Source organism: Phacochoerus africanus, chromosome X (genome assembly GCF_016906955.1).
Source record: "Phacochoerus africanus isolate WHEZ1 chromosome X, ROS_Pafr_v1, whole genome shotgun sequence".
Taxonomy (NCBI): domain Eukaryota; kingdom Metazoa; phylum Chordata; class Mammalia; order Artiodactyla; family Suidae; genus Phacochoerus; species Phacochoerus africanus.
In genome coordinates, this window is record NC_062560.1 from 129,148,668 (window position 1) to 129,168,980 (window position 20,313).

The window sequence follows — 20,313 nt, forward strand, 5'->3', positions numbered from 1 at the left end:
TTGCGTCTCTCGTGGATTTAATGGCAGGGACGGAGGTGGCCCCCCCCCCCCCCCCCGCCACCGCTTCTGCTTCTGAGGGGCGCGGATGGGCCGAGGAGTGCAGATGCGGGGAGCCGTGGGAATGTGGAGTGGCACCGCGGCTGGTTCGCACACGCCTGTCCCCTTCCCCCGAGTTCCGGGGGCTCCCCCAGCTCCAGTCCGCCCCAGGAGCCGGGGTGGAAAAGGCGGGCACGGCCACGGCCGAGGCCGCGGTGTCTGGAGTCTCCCTGGCTGAGGAATGTACTGGGCCCAGGGCGGGCGGGGCGGCCCGCGCGCGGGGGCAGGAATGTGAGGCTGACGTCTATGGTCCCCTTGGGGCGGGGCTGGGCGGGGACAGCACCGGGGGGCGGCGGGGGGGGGGGGGGGCGCAGGCTCAGAGCTTGTGGGGGTTCACCCACTTGTAGGTGCCCTCGTACTGGAACCCCACTCTTTTCATCAGCTCGTCCGCCTCCGGGGGCCCGCGGCTGGGAGAGGGACAGTTGGGGGGGGCAGATGAGAGGGAGCCCCCGCGCCCGCCGCCGCCCCCAGCCCCCCCCCCAGCCCGCGCCCCCACCCCCCGCACCTGCCGTAAACATAGGGAATGGGCTGGAGTTTCTCGCGTTCGATCTTGTGCAGCAGCGGCGTGAAGATGCGCCAGGCCTCCCGGAGCTCGTCGCTGAGGGGACACGGTGTGGCTTTGGGGGCTGTGGGGACCGGGGACACGGGGCGGTGGGGGGGGGGGGGCGGGCTGCGGCTCACCTGCGCACGAAGTGCATCTGGCTCCCGCAGAAGACGTCCAGGATGAGGCGCTCGTAGGCGTCGGGGAGCTTCACGTTCTGCAAGCGGGGGTGGGGGGGGGGTGGGGGTGGTCACGGGGGTGTCGCCGGGGGCGCTGAGGGCGCCGCGCCGCCCCCGCCGGCCCCCGCGTGGCGCGCACCTTGTATCTGTTGCCGTAGGTCAGGTCCAGCTCGGACTCCTCGGGGCTGAAGAACATGCCGGGCTTCTTCGTCATCATCTTGGTGTACACGGCCTCGTCGGGCTGCACGCGGATCACCAGCTCGTTGCGCTTGCACTGCTGCTGGAAGATGTCCCCGGCCACGTCGCGGAACTGCAGGCGCACCTCGGCCTTGCGCTCGTTCAGGGCTTTGCCGCAGCGCAGGATGAAGGGCACCCCTGGGGGACACAAGGCCGGCCCCGGGGCCGGGAGGGAGCGTGAGCGGGGCTGCCGCGGCGCCCGTCCCCTCCGGCCTCCCCGGGCGGGGCCGGCCCTACCGTCCCATCGCTCGTTCTCCACGTAGAGGACGACAGCCGCAAAGGTGGCGGTGGTGGACCCGCAGGGCACCGTGGGGTCGTCCAGGTACCCTCTGGTGGCCTCGCCCTCTCCGTTGGGGTTCCCCACGTACTGGCCCAGGACCACGTTGCTCGCCTGCACCTCTGAGATGCACTTCAACACCTTGACCTGCAAAAGGGGGGCCCCGCGCGGGTCACGAGGAAGCCACGCGACGGCAAGCGTGGCCTTCCTGGCAGGGTGAGCGGCCGGTGCAGTCGGGCCTCGGCAGCGTCCGGCTCTGCTCACCCCGCCGGAGGCGGGCGCTTGAGGGCCCTCGGGCCGCCTCGCCTGCTCCTGAGGGAGAAGCTGAGGCCGAGAGAGGCAACGGGGCTGGAAGGCGCGCCTCCACCCACCCACCTTCTCATCGCGGACGTCGTCCGAGTCGGTGGAGGCGGGCTTCTCCATGGCCACCAGACACAGCATCTGCAGGAGGTGATTCTGCATCACGTCCCTGGTGGCACAAGCAGGGAGAACTTGGGTCAGGGCCCCCGAGCTCGGGAGGAGCGGGGAGCTTGCCTTCGTCCCCTCCTGGGTGGCCAGGTCCCAGGAGCTCAGGGCTTGCCAGCCACCCGGTTCCCGCTGCCCAGTGCCTGCCGGGTCCCCTCGAGGGAAGGAAGATGACAGGGACTCCTGCCCTTCAGGCCCCCTCTGACTGCTCAGACCCTCCTGCCGCCCAACGTGCACCTCAGGGTGGGCGGAGGAGCCCAGAACAGGGAGGGGTGAGCCCAGGCCTGTGTCGCCCTCCCGGAAGGGGAGAGGGGCTCTCACCGGATGATCCCGAATTCATCGAAGTAGCCCCCGCGGCCCTCGGTGCCAAAGGGCTCCTTGAAGGTGAGGATGACGCAGGCGATGTTGTCTCGGTTCCAGATGGGCCCGAAGATCCTGTTGGCAAACCTACCAGAGAGGCAGGAGGAGGCTGGTGCGGACGCGGGGGCGGCAGGGGGCGGCGGCGGGGCCCCGGCCTCCCCTGGCCCGGCCGCACCTCAGCACCATGAGGTTCTGGACCATCTCCTTGCCCAGGTAGTGGTCGATGCGGTAGATCTGGTCCTCGCGGAACAGGGAGGAGATGTGGTTGGACAGCTGGTCGGAGCTCTGCAGGTCCCTCCCGAAGGGCTTCTCCACGATGACGCGGTTCCAGCCTCTGTGGGCGCCAGAGCTGGGTCACCCCTGCACCCTCTCTGGGGAGCAGGCCGCGGAGCCTCCTCGCCCTCCCCCCCCTCCCCCCGCTCCCCAGACGCCGGCCTTTCCTTCTGGGCCCTCAGAAGCCTCTGGCCGGATTGGCTGGCGACTGCGAGGAGCGACCCAGGCTCGTGCGGGCTCCCCTCCTGCCCACGCTGCGTCCCCACAGCGTAGGGAGTGGCCTGGGAGCTAGTGGGGGATCAGGCGTAGGGGCCTCAGGGCTTTTTTTTTTTTTGGTCTTTCTGTCTTTTCTAGGGCCGCTCCCGCGGCATACGGAGGTTCCCAGGCTAGGGGTCGAATCGGAGCTGTAGCCACCGGCCTACGCCAGAGCCACAGCAACGCGGGATCCGAGCCGCGTCTGCAGCCTACACCCCAGCTCACGGCCACGCCGGGTCCTTAACCCCCTGAGCGAGGCCAGGGATCGAACCCACCACCTCATGGTTGCTAATCAGATTCGTTAACCACTGCGCCACGACGGGAACTCCCCTGTGCGGGTTTTAACACGGGAAAGGATCCTTTATTCCTGACGGAGCGTGGATGTGGCTAAGCGACACCCTGCACTCAGCCCTGGGACAGTGCTGGGGCAGTCGCGGCTCTGGAAACGGCTGCGCCTCAGGCAGCAGGGCTCTCGTGGAGCAACACCGCCCCCTCGCGGCGGCGGCGGGGCGACCTTGGGCCGCGCGCAAAGCCTGAGAACGGGCAGCTGGCAGCAATCGGTTCGTGGAGCGACACTGCCACCTTGTGGTCCCAGCGGGGACTGCGGCCAGGAGCAGCGGGATTTCTAAGGAGGTGGACGCAGGTGCTCCGGCTGGTGAGGACGCGGGGCAGTATTTTTGGCAAAGGCTGTCGGAAGTGACCTCCACGACCCGTCTTCGGAGAGCCCAGTCATGGCAAGAACAGGTGGGCCTCCGCCCTTCAGACGCCCCCGGAGCAGCGGGGCCCGGGGCAGGGCGCAGCCAGGAGGCGGGGAGGGAGGAAGCCCAGCCTTACGCGCGGCTCATGCAGGTCTCGCGGATGTTCTTGGTGACGGCCTCGTAGACGGTGGGCGGCAAGGCCAGGTAGAAGAGGCGGTTGGCCTGGGGCCCCTGGTGGAGGGCGTTCATGTGGCTGTCGAGGCGCGCGTAGGAGGCCGCATCGTCGTACTGGCCAGCCACGTAGGAGTTGCGGGCGAAGAACTCCTCCAGCCTGGGCTTTTCCTCGGGGGTGGCCTGGGAAACAGGGACGCGAGGCTGGTGCTGCGGGCCCTCCGGCTCCGAGCGCACAGGCAGGGTGGGCTTGCCCCCGAGCCAGCCTGGGAGGCTCTCTCCCACCTCAGCTGCCAGCGCCCAGAGGCGCGGCTCAGACCCCAGGAACCTTTGACCCGGGAGAAAGCCGCTGGCCACAGTACGGGCTGTCGACCTTTCCGGGGTGGGGGGTGTGTGGGGCTCCGGGCCGCGGGCGGACAGGGCTCCCAGGCGGGTGGGCGGTGTCCCTGGCCCTGCAGGCCTCCTGTCACCAGGCACCAGGCGTAGGAGGAGGTGGGGAAGGGCGTGGGGGGCTTCGGGGAGGGGTGCTGGGTTGGGAGGAGGCAGGGGGCTGGGGGGGCTCCCGCGGACACCCTAGAGGCCACTGACTTTGAAGAACGGCTCGCTCTGCCTGCGGATGTCAGCCACGGAGAGGCGCGAGCGGGCGTAGCCCACGATGTATGTGTCTTCGGGCAAAAGGCCATCTCGGAACAGCCACCTGCGGGCAGAGCGTGGCTGTGGCGAGGGCGGGAGGGTGCGGAGGCTGCGGGGCAGCGGGGGACAGGCTTACCACAGGGTGGGGTAGATCTTCTTCTTGGCCAAGTCGCCCTGCGGCAGAGAAAACAGGCGGCGTTAGGAGCTGAGGACACGCCCTACAGCGCCTCCCGGGAGTCCTGGGCACCCTTCCGCTCCTGTGTGCATCCCTTGACCCTGACCGTGAGCTGAGAGTGCCGCGTGGCACCGGAGGCCCCTTGAGGCAGAGACCCTGCGCTGGCCAGGAGGGAGGCACCCACAGACCCCCCCCCCATCTCTGGGCGCAGGGCGAGCAGGCCGAACGGAAGCCAGAACAAGGGGGCTGCTTCGACCGACCGGGCTCGCAGGCAACGCCGCCCCCCCCCCAGGTTCAGCAGAACAAAAGGGCAACAGAGGTAGCACACATCCAAGCTCCTGAGATGTGGCCTTAAATGCTTAGGTTGCCCAAAAAGAAGGGCTTGAAGCTGCTGAGCTCAGCATTCAAGTGAAGAAGTTATTAGAAAGACAGCAGAATTTACAAACCAAACAAGTGCCAAGGTGGGAAACAATGGAAAATAACAATTGATAAAATGGAAAACCACCCAAACGATCAACGAAGCCAAAAGGTGGTGTTGGAAATAGACTAATCAAAACGGACAAGCCCTTGGCGTTCCCATCGTGGCTCAGTGGTTAAGGAACCCGACTAGGATCCACGAGGTTGCAGGTTCGACCCCTGGCCTCACTCAGTGGGTTAAGAATCCGGCGTTGCCCTGAGCTGTGGTGTAGGTGGCAGAGGTGGCTTGGCTCCTGCCTTGCTGTGGCTGTGGTGTGGGCCGGCGGCTACAGCTCCGATTCGACCCCTAGCCTGGGAACTTCCATATGCTGTGGGTGCGGCTCTAAATAAAAAGACAAAAAAAAAAAGAAAAGAAAAAAGAAAATCACCTTTAAGCCAAGCTACCGACAAAGTATTACAATTAGTGAGATTTCAGCGTGGTTGCGGGATTTAAAAAAATCAATAGATGGGAGCAGACAAAGGTTTCTTAGGACACAAAAAGCAACAACCCAAAAAACTGCTAAATTAAGGCTTCCTCAAAGTTAGAAACTCCTGTTCATTGTAAGACACTATTAAGAAGAACAGACGAGCCACAGATGGGAATGTATAAATTACTCCTACAACAAAATAATAAAATGGGTAAAAGGGAGTTCGCGGGTGGCTCAGCACGTTAAAGATCCAGCATTGTTACTGCTGTGGCTCAGGTCACTGCTGTGTTCCCTGGCCTGGGAACTTCCGCATGCTGTGGGCACGGCCAAACCAAACAAACCACACACACACCAAAAACGGGTAAAGCACTTGACCAGACACTTCACAGGAAGAGAAATCGATGGCTAATAAACACACGAGAATGTGTTCAAGACAATCAGTTGTTAGAAAAACACAGATCCATGGAGTTCCCGCTGTGGCGCAACGGGCTCGGCGGTGTCTCTGGAGTGCTGGGATGCAGGTTCAAGCCTTGGCCCAGCACAGTGGGTTAAGGATCTGGTGTTGCTGCGGCTTTGATCCCTTGCCCAGGAACCCCATCTGCCGAGGGCTGGCCACGAACACATACACACACACACACACACACACACCCCCCCAAAAAAAAAAGAAAAAGAAAAACCCAATCAAATCATGATGAGATCCTGCTTCATCCCTACCAGCGTGGCTGCCACCTGCAAGACTGACACCACCGCGTGTTGGAGGCGACGTGGGGCAGATGCTTGTACACGCATGTTCACGGCAGCCTTAATTCCCGACAGCCGCAAGTCGGGAACAAGCCAAATGCGCAACTCGATCAACACGGGATGGACACAGCGGGACGTGGATACAGTGGGACACGAACTCTGCGGGACACAAACTCAGCAACAGCAAAGGCACGAGCTGGGGCCCGCCCAGCACACGTGACTCTCAAAACTCCTACGCTGAGCCAAGAGCCCAGACACAAGACGGAATGCTCTGCCGTCATTTAAGTGAAACTTTAGAATAGCCAAAGCCAGAGTCCTCCTGTGGCGCAGTGGGTTAAGGACCCGGTGTTGTCACTGGAGCAGCTCAGGTCGCGGCTGCAGCGGGGGTTCGATCCCTGGCCTGGGAACTTCCACAGGCTGCCGGCGTGGCCAAGAGGAAAAAAATAGGCAGAAGTCAGCTACTGTGACAGAACTTCCATCCACGGGTGTCTGGCCCAGGAGGTGGACTGGCCGTCCGAGAATCTTCTGGGGGGATGGGAGCAGCCCCTGTGGTGATGGGAACGGGTACCCGACGGGACACGGAGGATGTGCGTCTTTCAGTGGGTACAAATTTCGCCTAAAAACCCCACTGAAAGGAACACTAACGGAGCAGGGGGCGGCCGTCTGCGCCACTGCTGACTTGTGCTTGCGCGAGATTTTCCAAAATAAAACCAAGGGTGTGACCACACGGCAACTGGGAGCAGCGACATGGCACTCCCACAGCGGTGACAGGAGACTCGCTGGAACGTCACCAAGTCCCTGCTCTCGGAGCCAGTTCGGCCAGCGTGACAGGCTTTCACTTGGTCACCCGACAGAGGGGCCCTTGGCTCTTTCGTGAGGCCGCCCTGTAATCAGGAAGGCCCTGAACGCCCCAAGCAAAGTGACCTCCTAGGAGCTGCCAGCCTCGGATGAGTCCGTGTCTGGGAGCGACTGCCCCACGGAAGCCGGAACCGGTGACGCAGACAGAGCTGCTCAGAAGCCCCCAGCCGGGCGGGCGGGTGGGAGGCGAGGCGGACACCGGGGGGCTCCGGGGCTCCGACACTTGAACCTTCGCCTTCCTCCTGTGCCTCGTTTTGTCCCCAGGGTCCTGGGGAGAGCCGCTCTCTGCAGAGGGACAAGTCCAAGCCTCTCTCTGCCATCTCTGGTCCCTGCTGGGACCGCAGAGTAGGTGGCTCCCCAGCCAGGGTTCCCCGTGTGGCCGCCCCGGCTCCGGGACAGCAGCCTCAGGGTCCCGGCTCTGACCCCAGCCTGGCCTCAAGCTCCCTCTCCAGGCCCCACTCTGGGCCTCCTCTTGGCGACAAGCAGTGCTGAGCCTGGGAAGCGGCAGCGCCACAGCCCGCACCCACCTCCCACCTCCCTGGCCTTCTGGGCACCGGGAATGTTTGCTTCGATCAAATTCCAGCGGGCTGCGACCAACTGGGACCGGTCTCCTGCCTGCTGAGTCACGGTGTGCCCCACACCCCGCGCTGTTTGGTCTCGCCGTGCCCTTTGGGATTAAGCAGCGACAGAACCTGCTCGCTTCAGTCAGCTCAGCCCCCAAACCAGCGGCCCGTTGGGCTCCAGGTCACCCATGGGAACGGCGAGGTAGGACCCAGGACAGCGGGGACAGGGGGCCCACCCGGGGCCAGACTCCTCTGCGCGAAGGAAGCCGTGTGGGGAGGGGCACACCGCGTGCGGGGGTGGCCGAGGGCCAAGGGCTCCTGGCGGGGAGGCGGTGGGAGGCCTTTCATCTCCCCCAACCCCCCCTTCTGCCTGCGGACCAGAGCCGGGGAGGAACCGCCTGGGGACACTCAGGGACTTTGCAGGAGAAGCGAGACCTGATTAAGACTTCCGGCTGCCAGGAACAGGAAAGGGCCCGGCTGGGGCAGCGGGACCTGGGGCACCACCTGCCTGTCGCCGCCCAGATCTGACCTCAGTCTCCAGGTCTCTAAAGTCTCAGTCCCTGACTGTTTCCGGGCCGAGGGTGCGGCAGCGAACTCTGGAGGCCCGGCAGGGGTGGGCCATCCTTGTCCCCCTGTGGTCGCTCGGGTCAAGGACCCACCCAGCCCCTGAGGTGAGAGAATCTGGGGCTGGCGAGCCAGGCTGGGCCGCAAACCCAACAAAACGGCCCTCCCTCCTACACCCGGGGCCCATGAATCACCGGCCTTTGGGGGTGCGCCAGCGTCACCATGACACAGCAAGAACCTTATCTCGGCCCAGTGGCGGGGGGGGGGGGGGGGGGGGGGGGCAGCTCAGAAACACCCTGAAGACAGGGAGGGTCCAGGGATCTCGTGGTCTGGGTGGGGATCTGAGGCTGAGGGGCGAGGGACTCTCCGGCAGCCAGGCAGCCAATCTTGCCCGAGGGCTCCCAGGCCCTTCTCCTGCCCTCCCCCCCTCCTCTGCCATCCCCGGTGGGGGTGGGAGGGGGGAGAGTGGCCCCAGCCTGGCCGAGATCCTATCAGATGGGGGGCAGACGCATCTGCCAGACCCAACGGTACTCTGTTCTCGCAGAAACGGAACCCTTTCATTCCAGAGCTCTCTGGACTGGGACAGTGAGTTAGCTCCTCTCCCTTGCTGCTGATGTGAGAGTCCCGAGAAGGGAAGAGAGAGTGGCCTAAAGCCATTGGGTAACTCCTGAGCAGCACTGGGCCGCCCCCAGGAAGGAAGTGGGGCGCGCGGGCAACGGGTGGGCAGGCAGGCGAGGGCGAAGCGGCAGAGGACAGCCTGGGGCTCCAGGTCTGCTCTTCCCTCCGGGTGCCAGGCTCCTGTGGCCCTGGCTCTGCGGACACCAAGGCCTGCTGGTGTCTTCTGTCACATGTGCTCACCCTGGGCCCCCGCCAGGCTGGGGAGCAAGGGCTCCAGCACGCGCCGTGCCAGAGGGCTGAACGAACAGAGACCTCACTGGTTTCCTGGAGCAGCAGGTTCTGGATGGGAGGCCGAGCTCAGACCCTGCTGCTCCATGCAACCAGCAAGTTCTCTGTGCGGCTGCTGCCCCCCCTGGGGAGGAGGGAGGGAGGGACACCTTAGAGGGTGGCGGGAGGGGGGGGGTGGGAGCTGTTCCAGGTGCTGCCCGAGCCCCGAGCCGGGGCGCCCCCAAGCCTGGGTACCCCTGCCGAGCAGGAGGAGGGAGAAACAAACAAACAAGGAGGCTCCTCCCCCAGGACCCCTGGCACCCCCACTCCACCTGCAGAGCCGCCCCGGAGCAGAGGAGAGCAAAGGGGAACCCAGCCGATTGCAAAGACACGAAGTTGCCTAACCCAGAGCCAGGCCACAAGAGAAGGCCACCAGGGGTCAGAGGGTCGGCTCTGCAGGGCCCTGGGCACTTGTTTCAAAAGCCCTCAGTCGCTAAGTGGAGACAACGAGGGAAAAGACACTTGGCCCAGGTCACACCTGGCTGCTCTCGGTGAGGCGCCTCCGAGCTCAGCGCCTGGGGCCACGGGCCACTTCCGGAGGCCTGCGACAGGCAGGCTGGGGTGGGGATGGAGGAAGGAGGAAAAAGCATCCGGGTTCTTGGATGAAGGGCCGAATGGTCAGAGTTCCAAGTGTTAAGGTTTGAGGCTCCTCTAAGCGGACCAGGCTGGGGCCAGGGTGCAGGATAAGGCTGTCCCCCTGTGTGTTCCTCCTGCGCACCCCCCAGTCGCCGGGTGACAAAGGTTCAAGGGACAGTGCTTAAGGTAGCCTTCGCCTTCTGGCTCTCCTTTTCCAAGTCCTGCCCAGAATCACAAAACCGGCAGGGAGCAGGCGGTGAGTTCCCCAGAGCTGAGGGGACAGCAGCGTGGAAGGCACAGAGGGACAGTGGCCTGCCCTGTCAAGAGCTAAGGAGTTCCGGTAGGACTCTCGCTCAAGGTCTACACAGTAAGTTACCCGCAAAGCAGTGGATGCCACGGGTAGCAGATTCTTGGTCACACCCAAGGTTAAGAGGGAAAAGAGGACACAGATCACTTGCACAGGAAACCCCAGCAGGCCGCCTGCGTCTTGCCCCATGGGAGAGCTTGGGTTGCACGGCACGGCACGCAGAGGGAGTTTAGGCTGCGGGTCGTGGCTCTCTGAGGAGCCACCCCCTCCTGTGTCTACTCTTTGGCCTTTCTGATCAGAGCAAAATGGCAGGTCCACTGGCTAGACAATGGGGCTGGTCGCAGCTCCTGAGCAGGCCCTAGAAGCTGGGGCAAAGAGATGCTGCTCAAAGCAAAGTTGAGTGTTTGTCCTCACGGAACCTGACATGGCAGACACAAGGTGGAGATCAGACCTCAGATCCTACCTCTGGAACTAAGTCAGACGCGAGTTTGGAAAACACACTCCCAGAATGAACAGCTTCCCCTGTTTGCCTCTCACTTTTCCCCATGGAGGAGGAAGTCCAAGCACACAGCCCCTGCGGACCTCCGGGCTCCAGGGCATGGGGCTGCAGCCGATGGCTGCACACAGACTTCAGCAAGGCCTTGTAATACGCCTACACCAGGGGGTGCTGGGGTGATAGTGGTGCAAGAGCAGGAGGGAGAGCCCAGCCAAGCAGAGCTGGAGAGGCCCTATAACAAGCAGGTGGGCGAGCCCAGGCACGGAGAGGGAAGGGACCTAAGCCATGTCCTGCTCTAAGTCTGCTGCGTTTAAGATGTGGGGCCTGGGGGAGACTCACCGATGCTCCCATGATGATAAAGATATGTGTATCCGACTGATGGAAGGCATCGCCCTGGTACAGCTCTTCCCGCAGGATCCCGCACACTTGGGTCCGGCTCAGAGCCACCTGCTCTGCCATGGTACTCTCTGGTGGAAGAAAAACTCATTGATGAGGCAGGAGAACCAGAAAGCACTGAGAAACTGGCCCCTTTCTGGAGGAGTCCTTTGGGCTCTCATCCAGCTGATGCCTGATTACTGAAACCACTTGGTGGGAATGGCTGCGAGCAGGATGGTTGGGGGCTGAGAAACTGCTGGCTCTGGTCATACTCTCCAGACAGCCTTCTTTCAGCGTGTACATTACAACATTACTCTAAGCACTAGTGGACTCCAAAGAGGGCCTCAGCTCTGGGGGAGTAACACCGAGCTGGAACATCGGACCACCTGCTAAGGCCATCTCACCAAGGATTCAGGCGGAAGCTCCACAATGAGCTGGAGCAAGTTAGATCAAGCAGCTGACAGTGTAGCTCTAGTCCTCCTCCAGCACCGCTGGGAGACCCCGGCCAATCCCCGCCCCTCTCGGGGTTTCCTCAGGGGCCCAATGGGGGTATGCAGGGGACGGTTAGATCAGTTAACACCCTCTTGATTTTGCCCCCTTCCCAAGCGTGGCAAATCAAAGCGTCCGCCCACTCAGTTACCTGTGCTTCACCGCTGCTGCCCTTCGCGCTCGCAGCCCCGGAGTTCCCGGCAGTTTCCTGGGGCTGCGCCCCGCCTGCCCATTTAACTGGCGGGGGCGGGCACCTGGTCTGAGCTGACCAGCCTCAGGCGAGGCGCGCGGGCGGGGCCTCCGTGTGCCCCTCCCCCGAGAGGCGGGGCGAGGCAGGTGCGCGCGCATCTTGGGCCGGTGGGGACCGCCCCCCCCTCCCCCCCGCTCCCGCGCGAGGCCTGCCGGCCTGACCCGCTCCGCCCCTTGAGCACCTGCGCCGGCCGCTGGGCTGCGGGCCCCCTGCTGTCCTCGCCGCCGCTGCGCCGTGTCCCCGATGCTTCGCGAGTCCGTGTGCAGCTCCCCACAGCTCGCCCGCGTTCCCATCCCTGGCCTGGCCCCGCCCCTACAGTCTGGCTTTCTCGTCAGCCTGGGGTTGTCCTGCGCCCTCAAGAAGGGCTCCACTTCCGCCGGCAGCGTGGTCACGCCCCTCGACCCCACTTGTAGGCGGGGCCCCCTTTAGCCTCGCCCCCCTCACTGGACGGGTCGCCGACTCCGATCAAACTGGCCCTATCACATGATAGCCTCGTCGTGGCTCCTCCCCTAGTGGAGGCGGGGCAGCCGACCTGCCGCTCGCTGGATGCCGCCGCCGGAGAGACAAGGGGAAATGCGGGTCGCGACGCATGTTATTGAAGAGTGTCCTACGGGCCAGCCGAGCCTGGTACGCTCGGGCTTCCGTCTGGGGACAAGTCTCCCTCGCGCCTCTCGCGGGCCTGCTGGGGGCGGGGTGGGGGCGGAGTGTGAGTGTTTTACTTCCGGATCCCACAGCTACGACACCGGAAGCAGGAAGTGGGAATTTGGCAGCCCGAGAAGGGAAGGGCGACCGCGGAACCCGAACTTTCTCCGAGCGCCCGGGTCCGAGGAGCGCTCGGGACCCGCCGCTCCCGCCCTTCTCACGTCGGACCGACTCTGCTGACAGGTGTGGTCCTCTTCTCCGAAGATAGGGTACTATTGGTGGGGCGTTCCGCCACCTCCGAGACCCCCCCTGGACGACCAGGCTTTCCCCTCCTATCGGGCCCCGGCCCGGTTCTGCCGCCCGCTTCTAGATCACCCGCCGAGGCTGGCCAATTCAGGACCCAGGTTACTCTGGCGACGAGCGGGGCAGTTTTCGCCTCTCCTTCCTCTGCCGCGGCGGAGTCTGACCACACCCCTAGTTCGTGGATGACTATTCTACTCCGGAGACATTTTCTGTTCATCGAACTTGACTACATTTGAAGTTGTTAAGTTCTTTAAAAAAGCCTCAAGGGTAATTTGACAGCTAAGCATCTTTCCTCATGCGCTTCATTTTGCTCACTTTGCACAACGGTTAATGTCTGCCGGACCTCATATCAGTTCTGTGACTTGAGGATGAATGGGCCATCCTGGCATGTTCAAGGAATACAGTAAGGAGGCCACTATACCTGGAATTGAGTGAGCGAGGGGGGAATAGTTAGAGAGGAAGCAATGGGGGACCAGATAGTGCACGGCCTACTATCTTGTTGTACGGGTTGTGGCTTTTTGGCGGGGGGCCATGAGGAACTATGGTAGGGATCCGGATAGAGGAGAGACGTGGTAGGAATTACCTTTTGGTCTGATTGTTCTGGCGCGGTGGGTAGAACAGACTGTACGTAGGGGGCAAGGGTTGGAGCAAGGTGATCTGCTAGGAGGTTATTGCAGTTATCCAGGTGAGAGATGATGGGGCTCGGATCGTTTTATTGTGAAAAATATCAAAGATGTGCAAAAGTAGAAAGGATAGTATAAACCCAAGGTACCCACCTCCCAGCGTCAACAGTTATCAACCTGTTGCTACCTTTGTTTAATTTATACCCCTCATACTCTCTTATTTTCAAAAATAGCTTTATTGACATATAATTCACATACCACACAATTCACCCATTGAAAGTGAACAGTTCACTGCTTTTCAGTATATTCACACACCTGCACAACCATCACCATTCATTCTCGAACATTTTCATCAACCCATCACCTTATCTACTTCAGTTCTAAGCATCTGTTAGTCTCTCCATCTCTCTATGTTTGCCTATTCTGGATATTTCACATAAATGGACTCATAATATGTGGTTTCTTGTGAGCTGTTTCTCTGTGTTGCTCAGTGTTTTTTTTTTTGTTTTTTGTCTTTTTGCCATTTCTTGGGCCGCTCCCGGGCATATGGAGGTTCCCAGGCTAGGGGTCCAATCGAAGCTGTAGCCGCCGGCCTACGCCAGAGCCACAGCAACGCGGGATCTGAGCTGTGTCTGCAACCTACACCACAGCTCACGGCAACACCGGATCCTTCACCCACTGAGCAAGGCCAGGGATCGAACCCGCCACGTCATGGTTCCTCGTCGGATTTGTTAACCACTGCGCCACTCCTGCTCGATATTATTAACATTGTAGGGTAGGAATGTATTACATTGTGTTTATTCATCAGTCGATGGACATGTGGGTCATTTCCACCCTTTGGCCGCTAAGAGCAGTCTCACGTGGACCTGTGTTTTCATTTTTCTCAGGTACATACCGAGCAGGTCCCCCATTACCTTGAACCAAATTCCAGGCACCTTATAATTTCGCTGTAAATGTTTCAGGATGCATCTCTAAGAATGGACTTTGAAAGAAACAACCACAGTACCAAGTATCACACCTAAAATAAGTTAACATTAATTGCTTAGTGTCCTCAAATAGATTCTAAGGTACCTTTTGACGGGATTTCCCGATGGATTAGACGTGAGCCCTGAGGGCCAGAGAGGACTCAAGAAGGACTCCCAGGTTGTGTCCTGCTGACCGGAGGGTGGACGTGCTGTCACCTAATAGTAAGGGAGGCTGTGGGTGGAGCCGGCTTCTGGGGACTGTGAGCAGTGCAGTTCTGGAGAGGTGAGTTTTGAGAGGAGGATTAGATGTCCAGCCTGAGATGCTGAGTTTGATGCATGGGGGTTAAAGCTGGGAGTCTGGATGGAATTAGCGCTGGAGTAGCTGTAGTTAGAGAAAAGATGAGATCCCAGAATGCAGCCCCGGAGCATCACAGCATGAAAAGTGTGGCGAGGATGGTTCACGGAAAGAGCCAGAGCAGGAGCAGTCAGTGAAGTGGTGGCTCTTCTGGACTCAGGGCTCAGCGGTTGGTCAGATAGTGCTGGTGGGTCAGGGGCTTATTCAGAGAAGTATCAGTGTAACAGCGAAACGTCCCAGCTTGTTTGGTGTTAAAGTCTCTAGCGGCAGCTCAGGCTCTCTCCTGGAAGCTTCTTTTGGGATCGGCTTCCTCCCCCATGTAGTCGGTTTTCTGGGGCAGGATTTAAAAGGGCTCCGGGCGGGTGCTGTCCCGCAGAGCGCCCCCCTGCCCCCGCCTCTAGTTCACAGGACGATGCACACAGTTCAGCCTGACTCTCGGCCCTGCCACCTTAGGCTGCAAGCCCAGCTCCCGGGAATGCCCACCAGGTTCTGAGTGGTCTCTGTGAAGCCCTTCTCACTAGGTACATTGATTTCCTAGGCTGCCGTGAGAGAGTCCAAGGCAGATGGCTTAAGACAACAGCATTTGGCCTCTCTCCGTTCTGGAAACCAGGAGCCTGAAGTCAGGGCGTGGCAGGGCCCTGTTCCCTCTGGGGGCGCCAGGGGAGGGTCCTTCCTGCCTCTTCCAGCTTGTGGTGGCTCCGGGCATCTCTGGGCTGGGGCCGCATCGCTCCAGTCTCTGCATCTTCACGTGGCTTCTTCTGTGTCTGTCTCTCCTTTTGTGTCTCTTAGAGGGACACTCATCATTGGATTTAGGGCTCCCCTGATCCAGGAGGACCTCATTTCAGATCCTTCACTTGTATTACATCCTTTTCCCTTTCCCTTTTTTTTTTTTTTTTTTGCTTTTTAGGGCTACACTTGAGGTATATGGAAGTTCCCAGGCTAGGGGTCTCATTGGAGCTGCAGCTGCCAGCCCACATGAGTGAAAGCCACAGTGACACGGGATCTGAGCTGCGTCTGCGACCTACACCACAGCTCACGGCAATACTTGATCCTTAACCCGCTGTGTGAGGCCAGGGATCGAACCTGCATCCTCATGGATACTAGTTGGGTTCTTAACCAGCTGAGCCACAATGGGAACTCCAACAAATCCCCTTTCCCAATCAGGTCACAGTCCCGGTTCCGGGGCCCAGGGAGTGGACCCATCTTACTGCTTGGAGGCGTGGGGAGGGTGGGCGTTCCAGCACACCGACCCCTGCCTCCCAACCTCATCTCCGTCGATTCTCCTCTGTGGTGAAATCGGCAGCTTCAGCGTCCAGCCTGGAGCTAGCCTGAGGCGCCGCGCCGTTTACGGCCGGTGCTGAACCGTGACCTTTGCGTGCCCCACATGAGGGGAATGTGAGCCACTCGTAGACCAAAGAGCCCTTTTTAGCACCTTTTCCACTTGGCAAAGTGCTTGTCCTTCTGCCGAGCGTGGCCCCGGCACTCCCTGTCTTGCAGGGTAGGAGAGTTCTGCCTGGGTCTCCTCACGCGATGCCTCTGCTGGCATCTCTTTCAGACGCTGACTTGTTGGATGAGCAGGACCCCCTGGAAGAGTCAGCCGTGTGAGATGGTGCAGCCTAGCGGCGGCCCGGCAGGGGACCAGGACGTGCTGGGTGAAGAGTCCTCTCTGGGGAAGCCAACCATGCTCCACCTGCCTTCGGAGCAGGGTGCTCCTGAGACCTTCCAGCGCTGCCTGGAGGAGAATCAAGAGCTCCGAGGTGAGGGCGGCAGCGGGCCTGTGCCCCGAGATCCCGGGCCGGCGCCTCCCACCTGCCGCACCTCTGCCTTCCTGGGACTTGGGCGGCGTGCCCCCGGGCGGGTTAGTGATTTGGTCCCAGCCGCCGCCCCCGCCCTGGTCCGGGTGGGGTTTCCGGGAAGTGGACGCCGAGATCCAGGGAGGAACGCAGGAGGTTTATTCAGAGTCCTCTGGGACCAGCCCTGCAGATGGGGAGGGGAGGGCAGGGCAGCGAAGAAGCAGGGGTGGGTGGAGGGAGAGGCCGGGCTGCTGGGCAGGCCCACCCTGCAAGGGGCTTGAGCTGGAATATGGCCCTTCTGCGTTGTCCCGGTTGGGCCGACGCCGCCAGGCCCTGGTGTCTCCGTCCTCATGTACTGACCAGTCAGTCAGAACCAGCCTTACTGGGAGGGGCGCGGGAATCCTGGGAAGGGGGCGGGATCTGCTCCAGGAAGGGGGTGTGGTCTGCGCTGGGAATGGGCGTGGCCTCCCTGGGAAGGGCCAGGGGGCGGCTTTGGGAAGGAGGGGCCAGGCGGCGCCGGGGACCTGACGGAGGGCTGTCCTCCAGCAGCACTTGCCGGGGGCGGAGGGGGGGGTCGAGGGCTTTTCGGCACCCCCCCACCCCCCGCCTCCGTCCCAGCCCCACTCACCCAGCCTCCGCGTCCTCCCCTGTATCGGGGTCACCTCGGGTCCCGGGGCCATGGCTCCGTGCCCCTCAGGTGTGACCCGTTCTTGGCCCCCCTCGCGTGGGACAGCGCCCCCTCCTCCTCGGGTTTGTGCCCGGGGCCTCCGCTGCCGGCAAGCTGCCCCTTTGGTGCAGTGGCCTGCGGCGCCGGGGTGGGGGGGGCACCCCTAGCCTCTCATTCAGTGACACTCTTGTGGGTGGGAGGTTTCTTTTGGGGCTGATGGAAATGCACTGGAACTAGAGGGAGGGGCGGGTGCACAACTATATGAATACATTAAAGCCACTGAATGATTGTGTATTTTTTTTGTCTTTTTTTAGGGCCTCACCGGGGGCATATGGAGGTTCCCAGGCTAGGGGTCAAATTGGAGCTGCAGCTGCCAGCCTACGTCACAGCCACAGCAGTGCGGGATCTGAGCCTCATCTGTGACCTACACCACAGCTCATGGGCAACGCCGGATCCTTATTAACCCACTGACCAATGCCAGGGATCAAACCTGCGTCCTCATGGATGCTAGTCAGATTCTTTTCCGCTGAGCCACAACGGAAACTCCTGATTGTGTATTTTAAAATAGTTAAAATGGTGAATTTGGTGTTACGTGAATTTTACCTCAATCAAAAACAAAAGTTGTGGGTTTTCTTGTGGTGCAGCAGGTTAAGGATCCAGTGTTGCCACTGCAGTGGCTCAGGTTGCTGCTGTGGTGCAGGTTTGATTCCTGGCCCAGGGACTTCACATGCCGTGAGTGCGGCCCAAAAAAAGATCTTAAAAAAAAAAACCCGGAGTTCCCGTCGTGGCGCAGTGGTTAACGAATCCGAATAGGAACCATGAGGTTGCGGGTTCAGTCCCTGCCCTTGCTCAGTGGGTTAAGGATCCGGCGTTGCCGTGAGCTGGGGTGTAGGCTGCAGACGCGGCTCGGATCCCGTGTTGCTGTGGCTCTGGCGTAGGCCGGTGGCTCCAGCTCCGATTGGACCCCTAGCCTGGGAACCTCCATGTGCCGCGGGAGCGGCCCAAGAAATAGCCACAACAACAACAACAAAAAAAGACAAAAGACCAAAAAAAAAAAAACAACCCAAAACAGAGGTTTTGTGGGAGCTGAGCTGAACCTCGGACGGAGGCTTTGGCAGGTGGCCATTGGGGGGGACCATCTGCCTTCAGCAAGAGGCCTTGTCCAAGGCTTGTTGGTCAGCTGCACAGGAGGAGTCATGCGGGGACCGTGGAGTCCAGAAGCTGGCTTTGGAGTGGGGCTCAGAATTTGCTGTAGGAGTTCCCTGGTGGCTCGGTGGGTTAAGGATCTGGTGTTGTCACTGCTGTGGCTTCGGTCGCTGCTGTGGCACGGGTTCAACCCCTGGCCTGGGAACTTCCACATGCTGCAAGTGCAGCCAAGAAAAGGAGGGGGGAGAAAATAACTTGCTGAAGTTCTAGTGAAAGAATGTTCCAGCAGCAGGCACTAGTTAGCTGGTCACGTGTTTTGACCAGAGGGTGACTTGAAGCCACTGCCTGCCCCGTGTCATCTGGCTCTGTGCTTGCTAGAACCTCTGCGTGCCGCTGTTGAGTTTTGTCGCTCGCGATGGCCTTCTGCCGCCTGGGGTGTCCGCTGGGTGTGTGGGGAGAGGACGACCCACTGGTCCCCGAGTTGGTCTTGTGCGCCGGCTCTTGGCTGCTTGTTTGTGTGACCTTCCTTGTCCCGTGAGATGGGTGTCATTGTCCCCTTTGGGACATGTCGACGAGGACGGTGGGGCTTCGGTGACCGGCCGGCTGGCTCCAAGGCTTCCGGCCCCCAGTCTGCGGCAGCAGGGCCACAGGGACGTTTGCCCTGGTGGCCGGCCCCCTGATCCTGGAGGCAGTGACTGGGTGCCCTAGGGTAGGCCTGCCTCCCACCCGAGCAGAACATAGACGAGTTCCAGCGTCACTTACAAAGAAGGTGGCATCGGACCCAGAGCTCTCAGTGCACCTGATGTGTTTAATGTTTGAGTGGAAAAGCGTGGGCACGTGATGGGCACCACTGCTTTTGAAAGTGCGCTGCCTGGGAGAGGCCGGCGCCCTCACCTCCCCCTGCGTCTCCTCTGCCGCCAGATGCCATCCGGCAGAGCAACCAGATGCTGCGGGAGCGCTGCGAGGAGCTGCAGCGTTTCCAGGGCAGCCAGCGGGAGGAGAAGGAGTTTCTCATGCAGAAGTTCTGCGAGGCCAGGCGCCTGGTCGAGAGGCTGAGCCTCGAGAAGCTGGAGCTGCGCAGGCAGAGGGAGCAGGCCCTGCAGGAGGTGGAGCTCCTGAAGACCTGCCAGCAGGTAGCGGGGCGCCGGCCGCCTGCCCTCCCCCCCCCCCCGGGGGGTCCCCAGGAGCACCCTCGGGCGGCCGCGCGGAGTCGAGAGAAGCCGTTATCCTCGCGGCTCTGACCAGGGCGGGCGGGGGTGGTGGCAGTGGGCGCCTTAGCCAGCAGGGCCTGCGGACGGGCGTCGGGGCAATCGGCAGGCTGTTGGCTGGCTCAGTGGGGGTTCAGGGTTTGGAAGCCGTTGGCCTGTCCAGGGCAGTGGAAACCTTGAGAGCGACCCAATCATCCTCAGGTGCACGCAGATGGGCGTGAAAAGGAGGCGGATGAGTGATGGGCAGGGTGGGTGGCGCTGCGCGCGCGCGCGTGTAGGAGTGGGGGTTAGGGGCCTGAGGCTTGACCCTGGGCCTGAGCAGCCTGAGGTCTCAGGGGCCCAGGGTTTGCACAGCCTTGGGAGGGTGTCTGGGTGGTGGGGAGTTGGAGAACTCTTGAGTTTTGGGGCGGGTGCAGGACTTGTGGGAACAGCGTCACTCCCTCTTACCTGCTAGTGGCCTGGGGCCCGGGGAGCGCGCAGGTTTCTGTCACATGTTTGAGTCTCAGCAAGGTGGGGAGACTCCTGCTGGGCTCAGCCCACACGGGCAGCTCTGTGCTCCTCTGGCCCCATCCTCAGTGGCCTTGCTGGGGGAGAAACTTCGAGAGATGAGAGGGGAGATGAGTCGGGGTGCCGGGGGCAGGAGAGGAGCCCCGGGGGTGGCCGGTCTCAGTGCTGACGTGGCGTGGCTTCTTCTCGTGCAGCAGATGGCAGAGGACAAGGCCTCAGTGAAAGCCCAGGTGACGTCCTTGCTGGGGGAGCTGCAGGAGAGCCAGAGTCGCTTGGAGGCCGCCACCAAGGAGCGGCAGGCTCTGGAGAGCAGGTGAGCGTGGAGGGAGAGCCCCGCCCGAGGCCGCTGACTTTTTGCCAGAGTTTTGGATGATTCCCGAGGGGCCGTTTGCGGGGCGAGGGGGACGAGTCCACGTGATCACAGTGCCCTCCCGGCCCAGGGCCCAGGACCCCCGAGGACGGAAGGCCCAGGGCGGGGGCGGAGCACCCCCTGCCTCTGGCCCCCTCCTCCCTTCCTCCCTTCTCTGGCGGCGACATGGGCCTCCCTGGAGGCCTGGGGCGCCCCTGGAGACTCAGCGCCCTGAGTTTGAAGGAGGGCTGGTCATGGCCCGGCACACGCTAAGCCTCCTGACTCCTGGAGGAAAGCAGGTGCTCCCCATAGGCCACCGTGTTGTGCCCACGGTCTAGGCATGGGGA

At 61.7% G+C, this 20,313-nt stretch overlaps 2 protein-coding genes across 13 annotated transcripts in view; one reads left to right on the forward strand and one right to left on the reverse strand.

Moving 5' to 3' along the window:
* G6PD (glucose-6-phosphate dehydrogenase) lies at positions 1–11,796 on the reverse strand. Of its 3 annotated transcripts, none has more exons than XM_047765893.1 (13): positions 11,590–11,796; positions 10,634–10,761; positions 4,322–4,359; positions 4,141–4,249; positions 3,518–3,735; positions 2,331–2,489; positions 2,117–2,242; positions 1,706–1,799; positions 1,291–1,477; positions 956–1,191; positions 778–854; positions 602–694; positions 1–503 (listed from the first exon to the last, which is right to left on the reverse strand). In XM_047765893.1, the coding sequence occupies exons 1-13, from the start codon at positions 11,699–11,701 to the stop codon at positions 413–415; spliced, it is 1,668 nt and encodes a 555-aa protein (XP_047621849.1). In that variant the 5' UTR covers positions 11,702–11,796; the 3' UTR covers positions 1–412. The 3 variants fall into 3 exon arrangements, with proteins under 3 accessions (XP_047621849.1, XP_047621850.1, XP_047621851.1); XM_047765894.1 differs by lacking the exon at positions 11,590–11,796 and adding an exon at positions 11,310–11,400; XM_047765895.1 differs by lacking the exons at positions 10,634–10,761; positions 11,590–11,796 and adding an exon at positions 5,959–6,233.
* The window catches only part of IKBKG (inhibitor of nuclear factor kappa B kinase regulatory subunit gamma), a 20,977-nt gene continuing 8,015 nt past the window's right edge, over positions 7,352–20,313 (forward strand). The window contains exons 1-4 of one of the 10 annotated variants that reach the window (XM_047765906.1): positions 7,352–7,608; positions 15,852–16,053; positions 18,824–19,035; positions 19,812–19,930. In XM_047765906.1, coding sequence (XP_047621862.1) covers positions 15,867–16,053; positions 18,824–19,035; positions 19,812–19,930 — 518 coding nt within the window. In that variant the 5' untranslated portion in view covers positions 7,352–7,608; positions 15,852–15,866. The other 9 variants (XM_047765907.1, XM_047765900.1, XM_047765897.1 and 6 more) reach the window with 9 other exon arrangements.

Bases quoted from the DNA above. Each gene is read 5' to 3' on its own strand.
- G6PD (XM_047765893.1), bottom strand. From the start codon at position 11,701: ATGGGAACGCGGGCGAGCTGTGGGGAGCTGCACACGGACTCGCGAAGC. The intron at 3,736-4,140 runs GTCAGTGGCCTC...CCTGTTTCCCAG, and splicing joins AGAGCGAGCCGTTCTTCAAA to GCCACCCCCGAGGAAAAGCC. The intron at 1,192-1,290 runs GTAGGGCCGGCC...TGTGTCCCCCAG, and splicing joins GGAGAACGAGCGATGGGACG to GGGTGCCCTTCATCCTGCGC.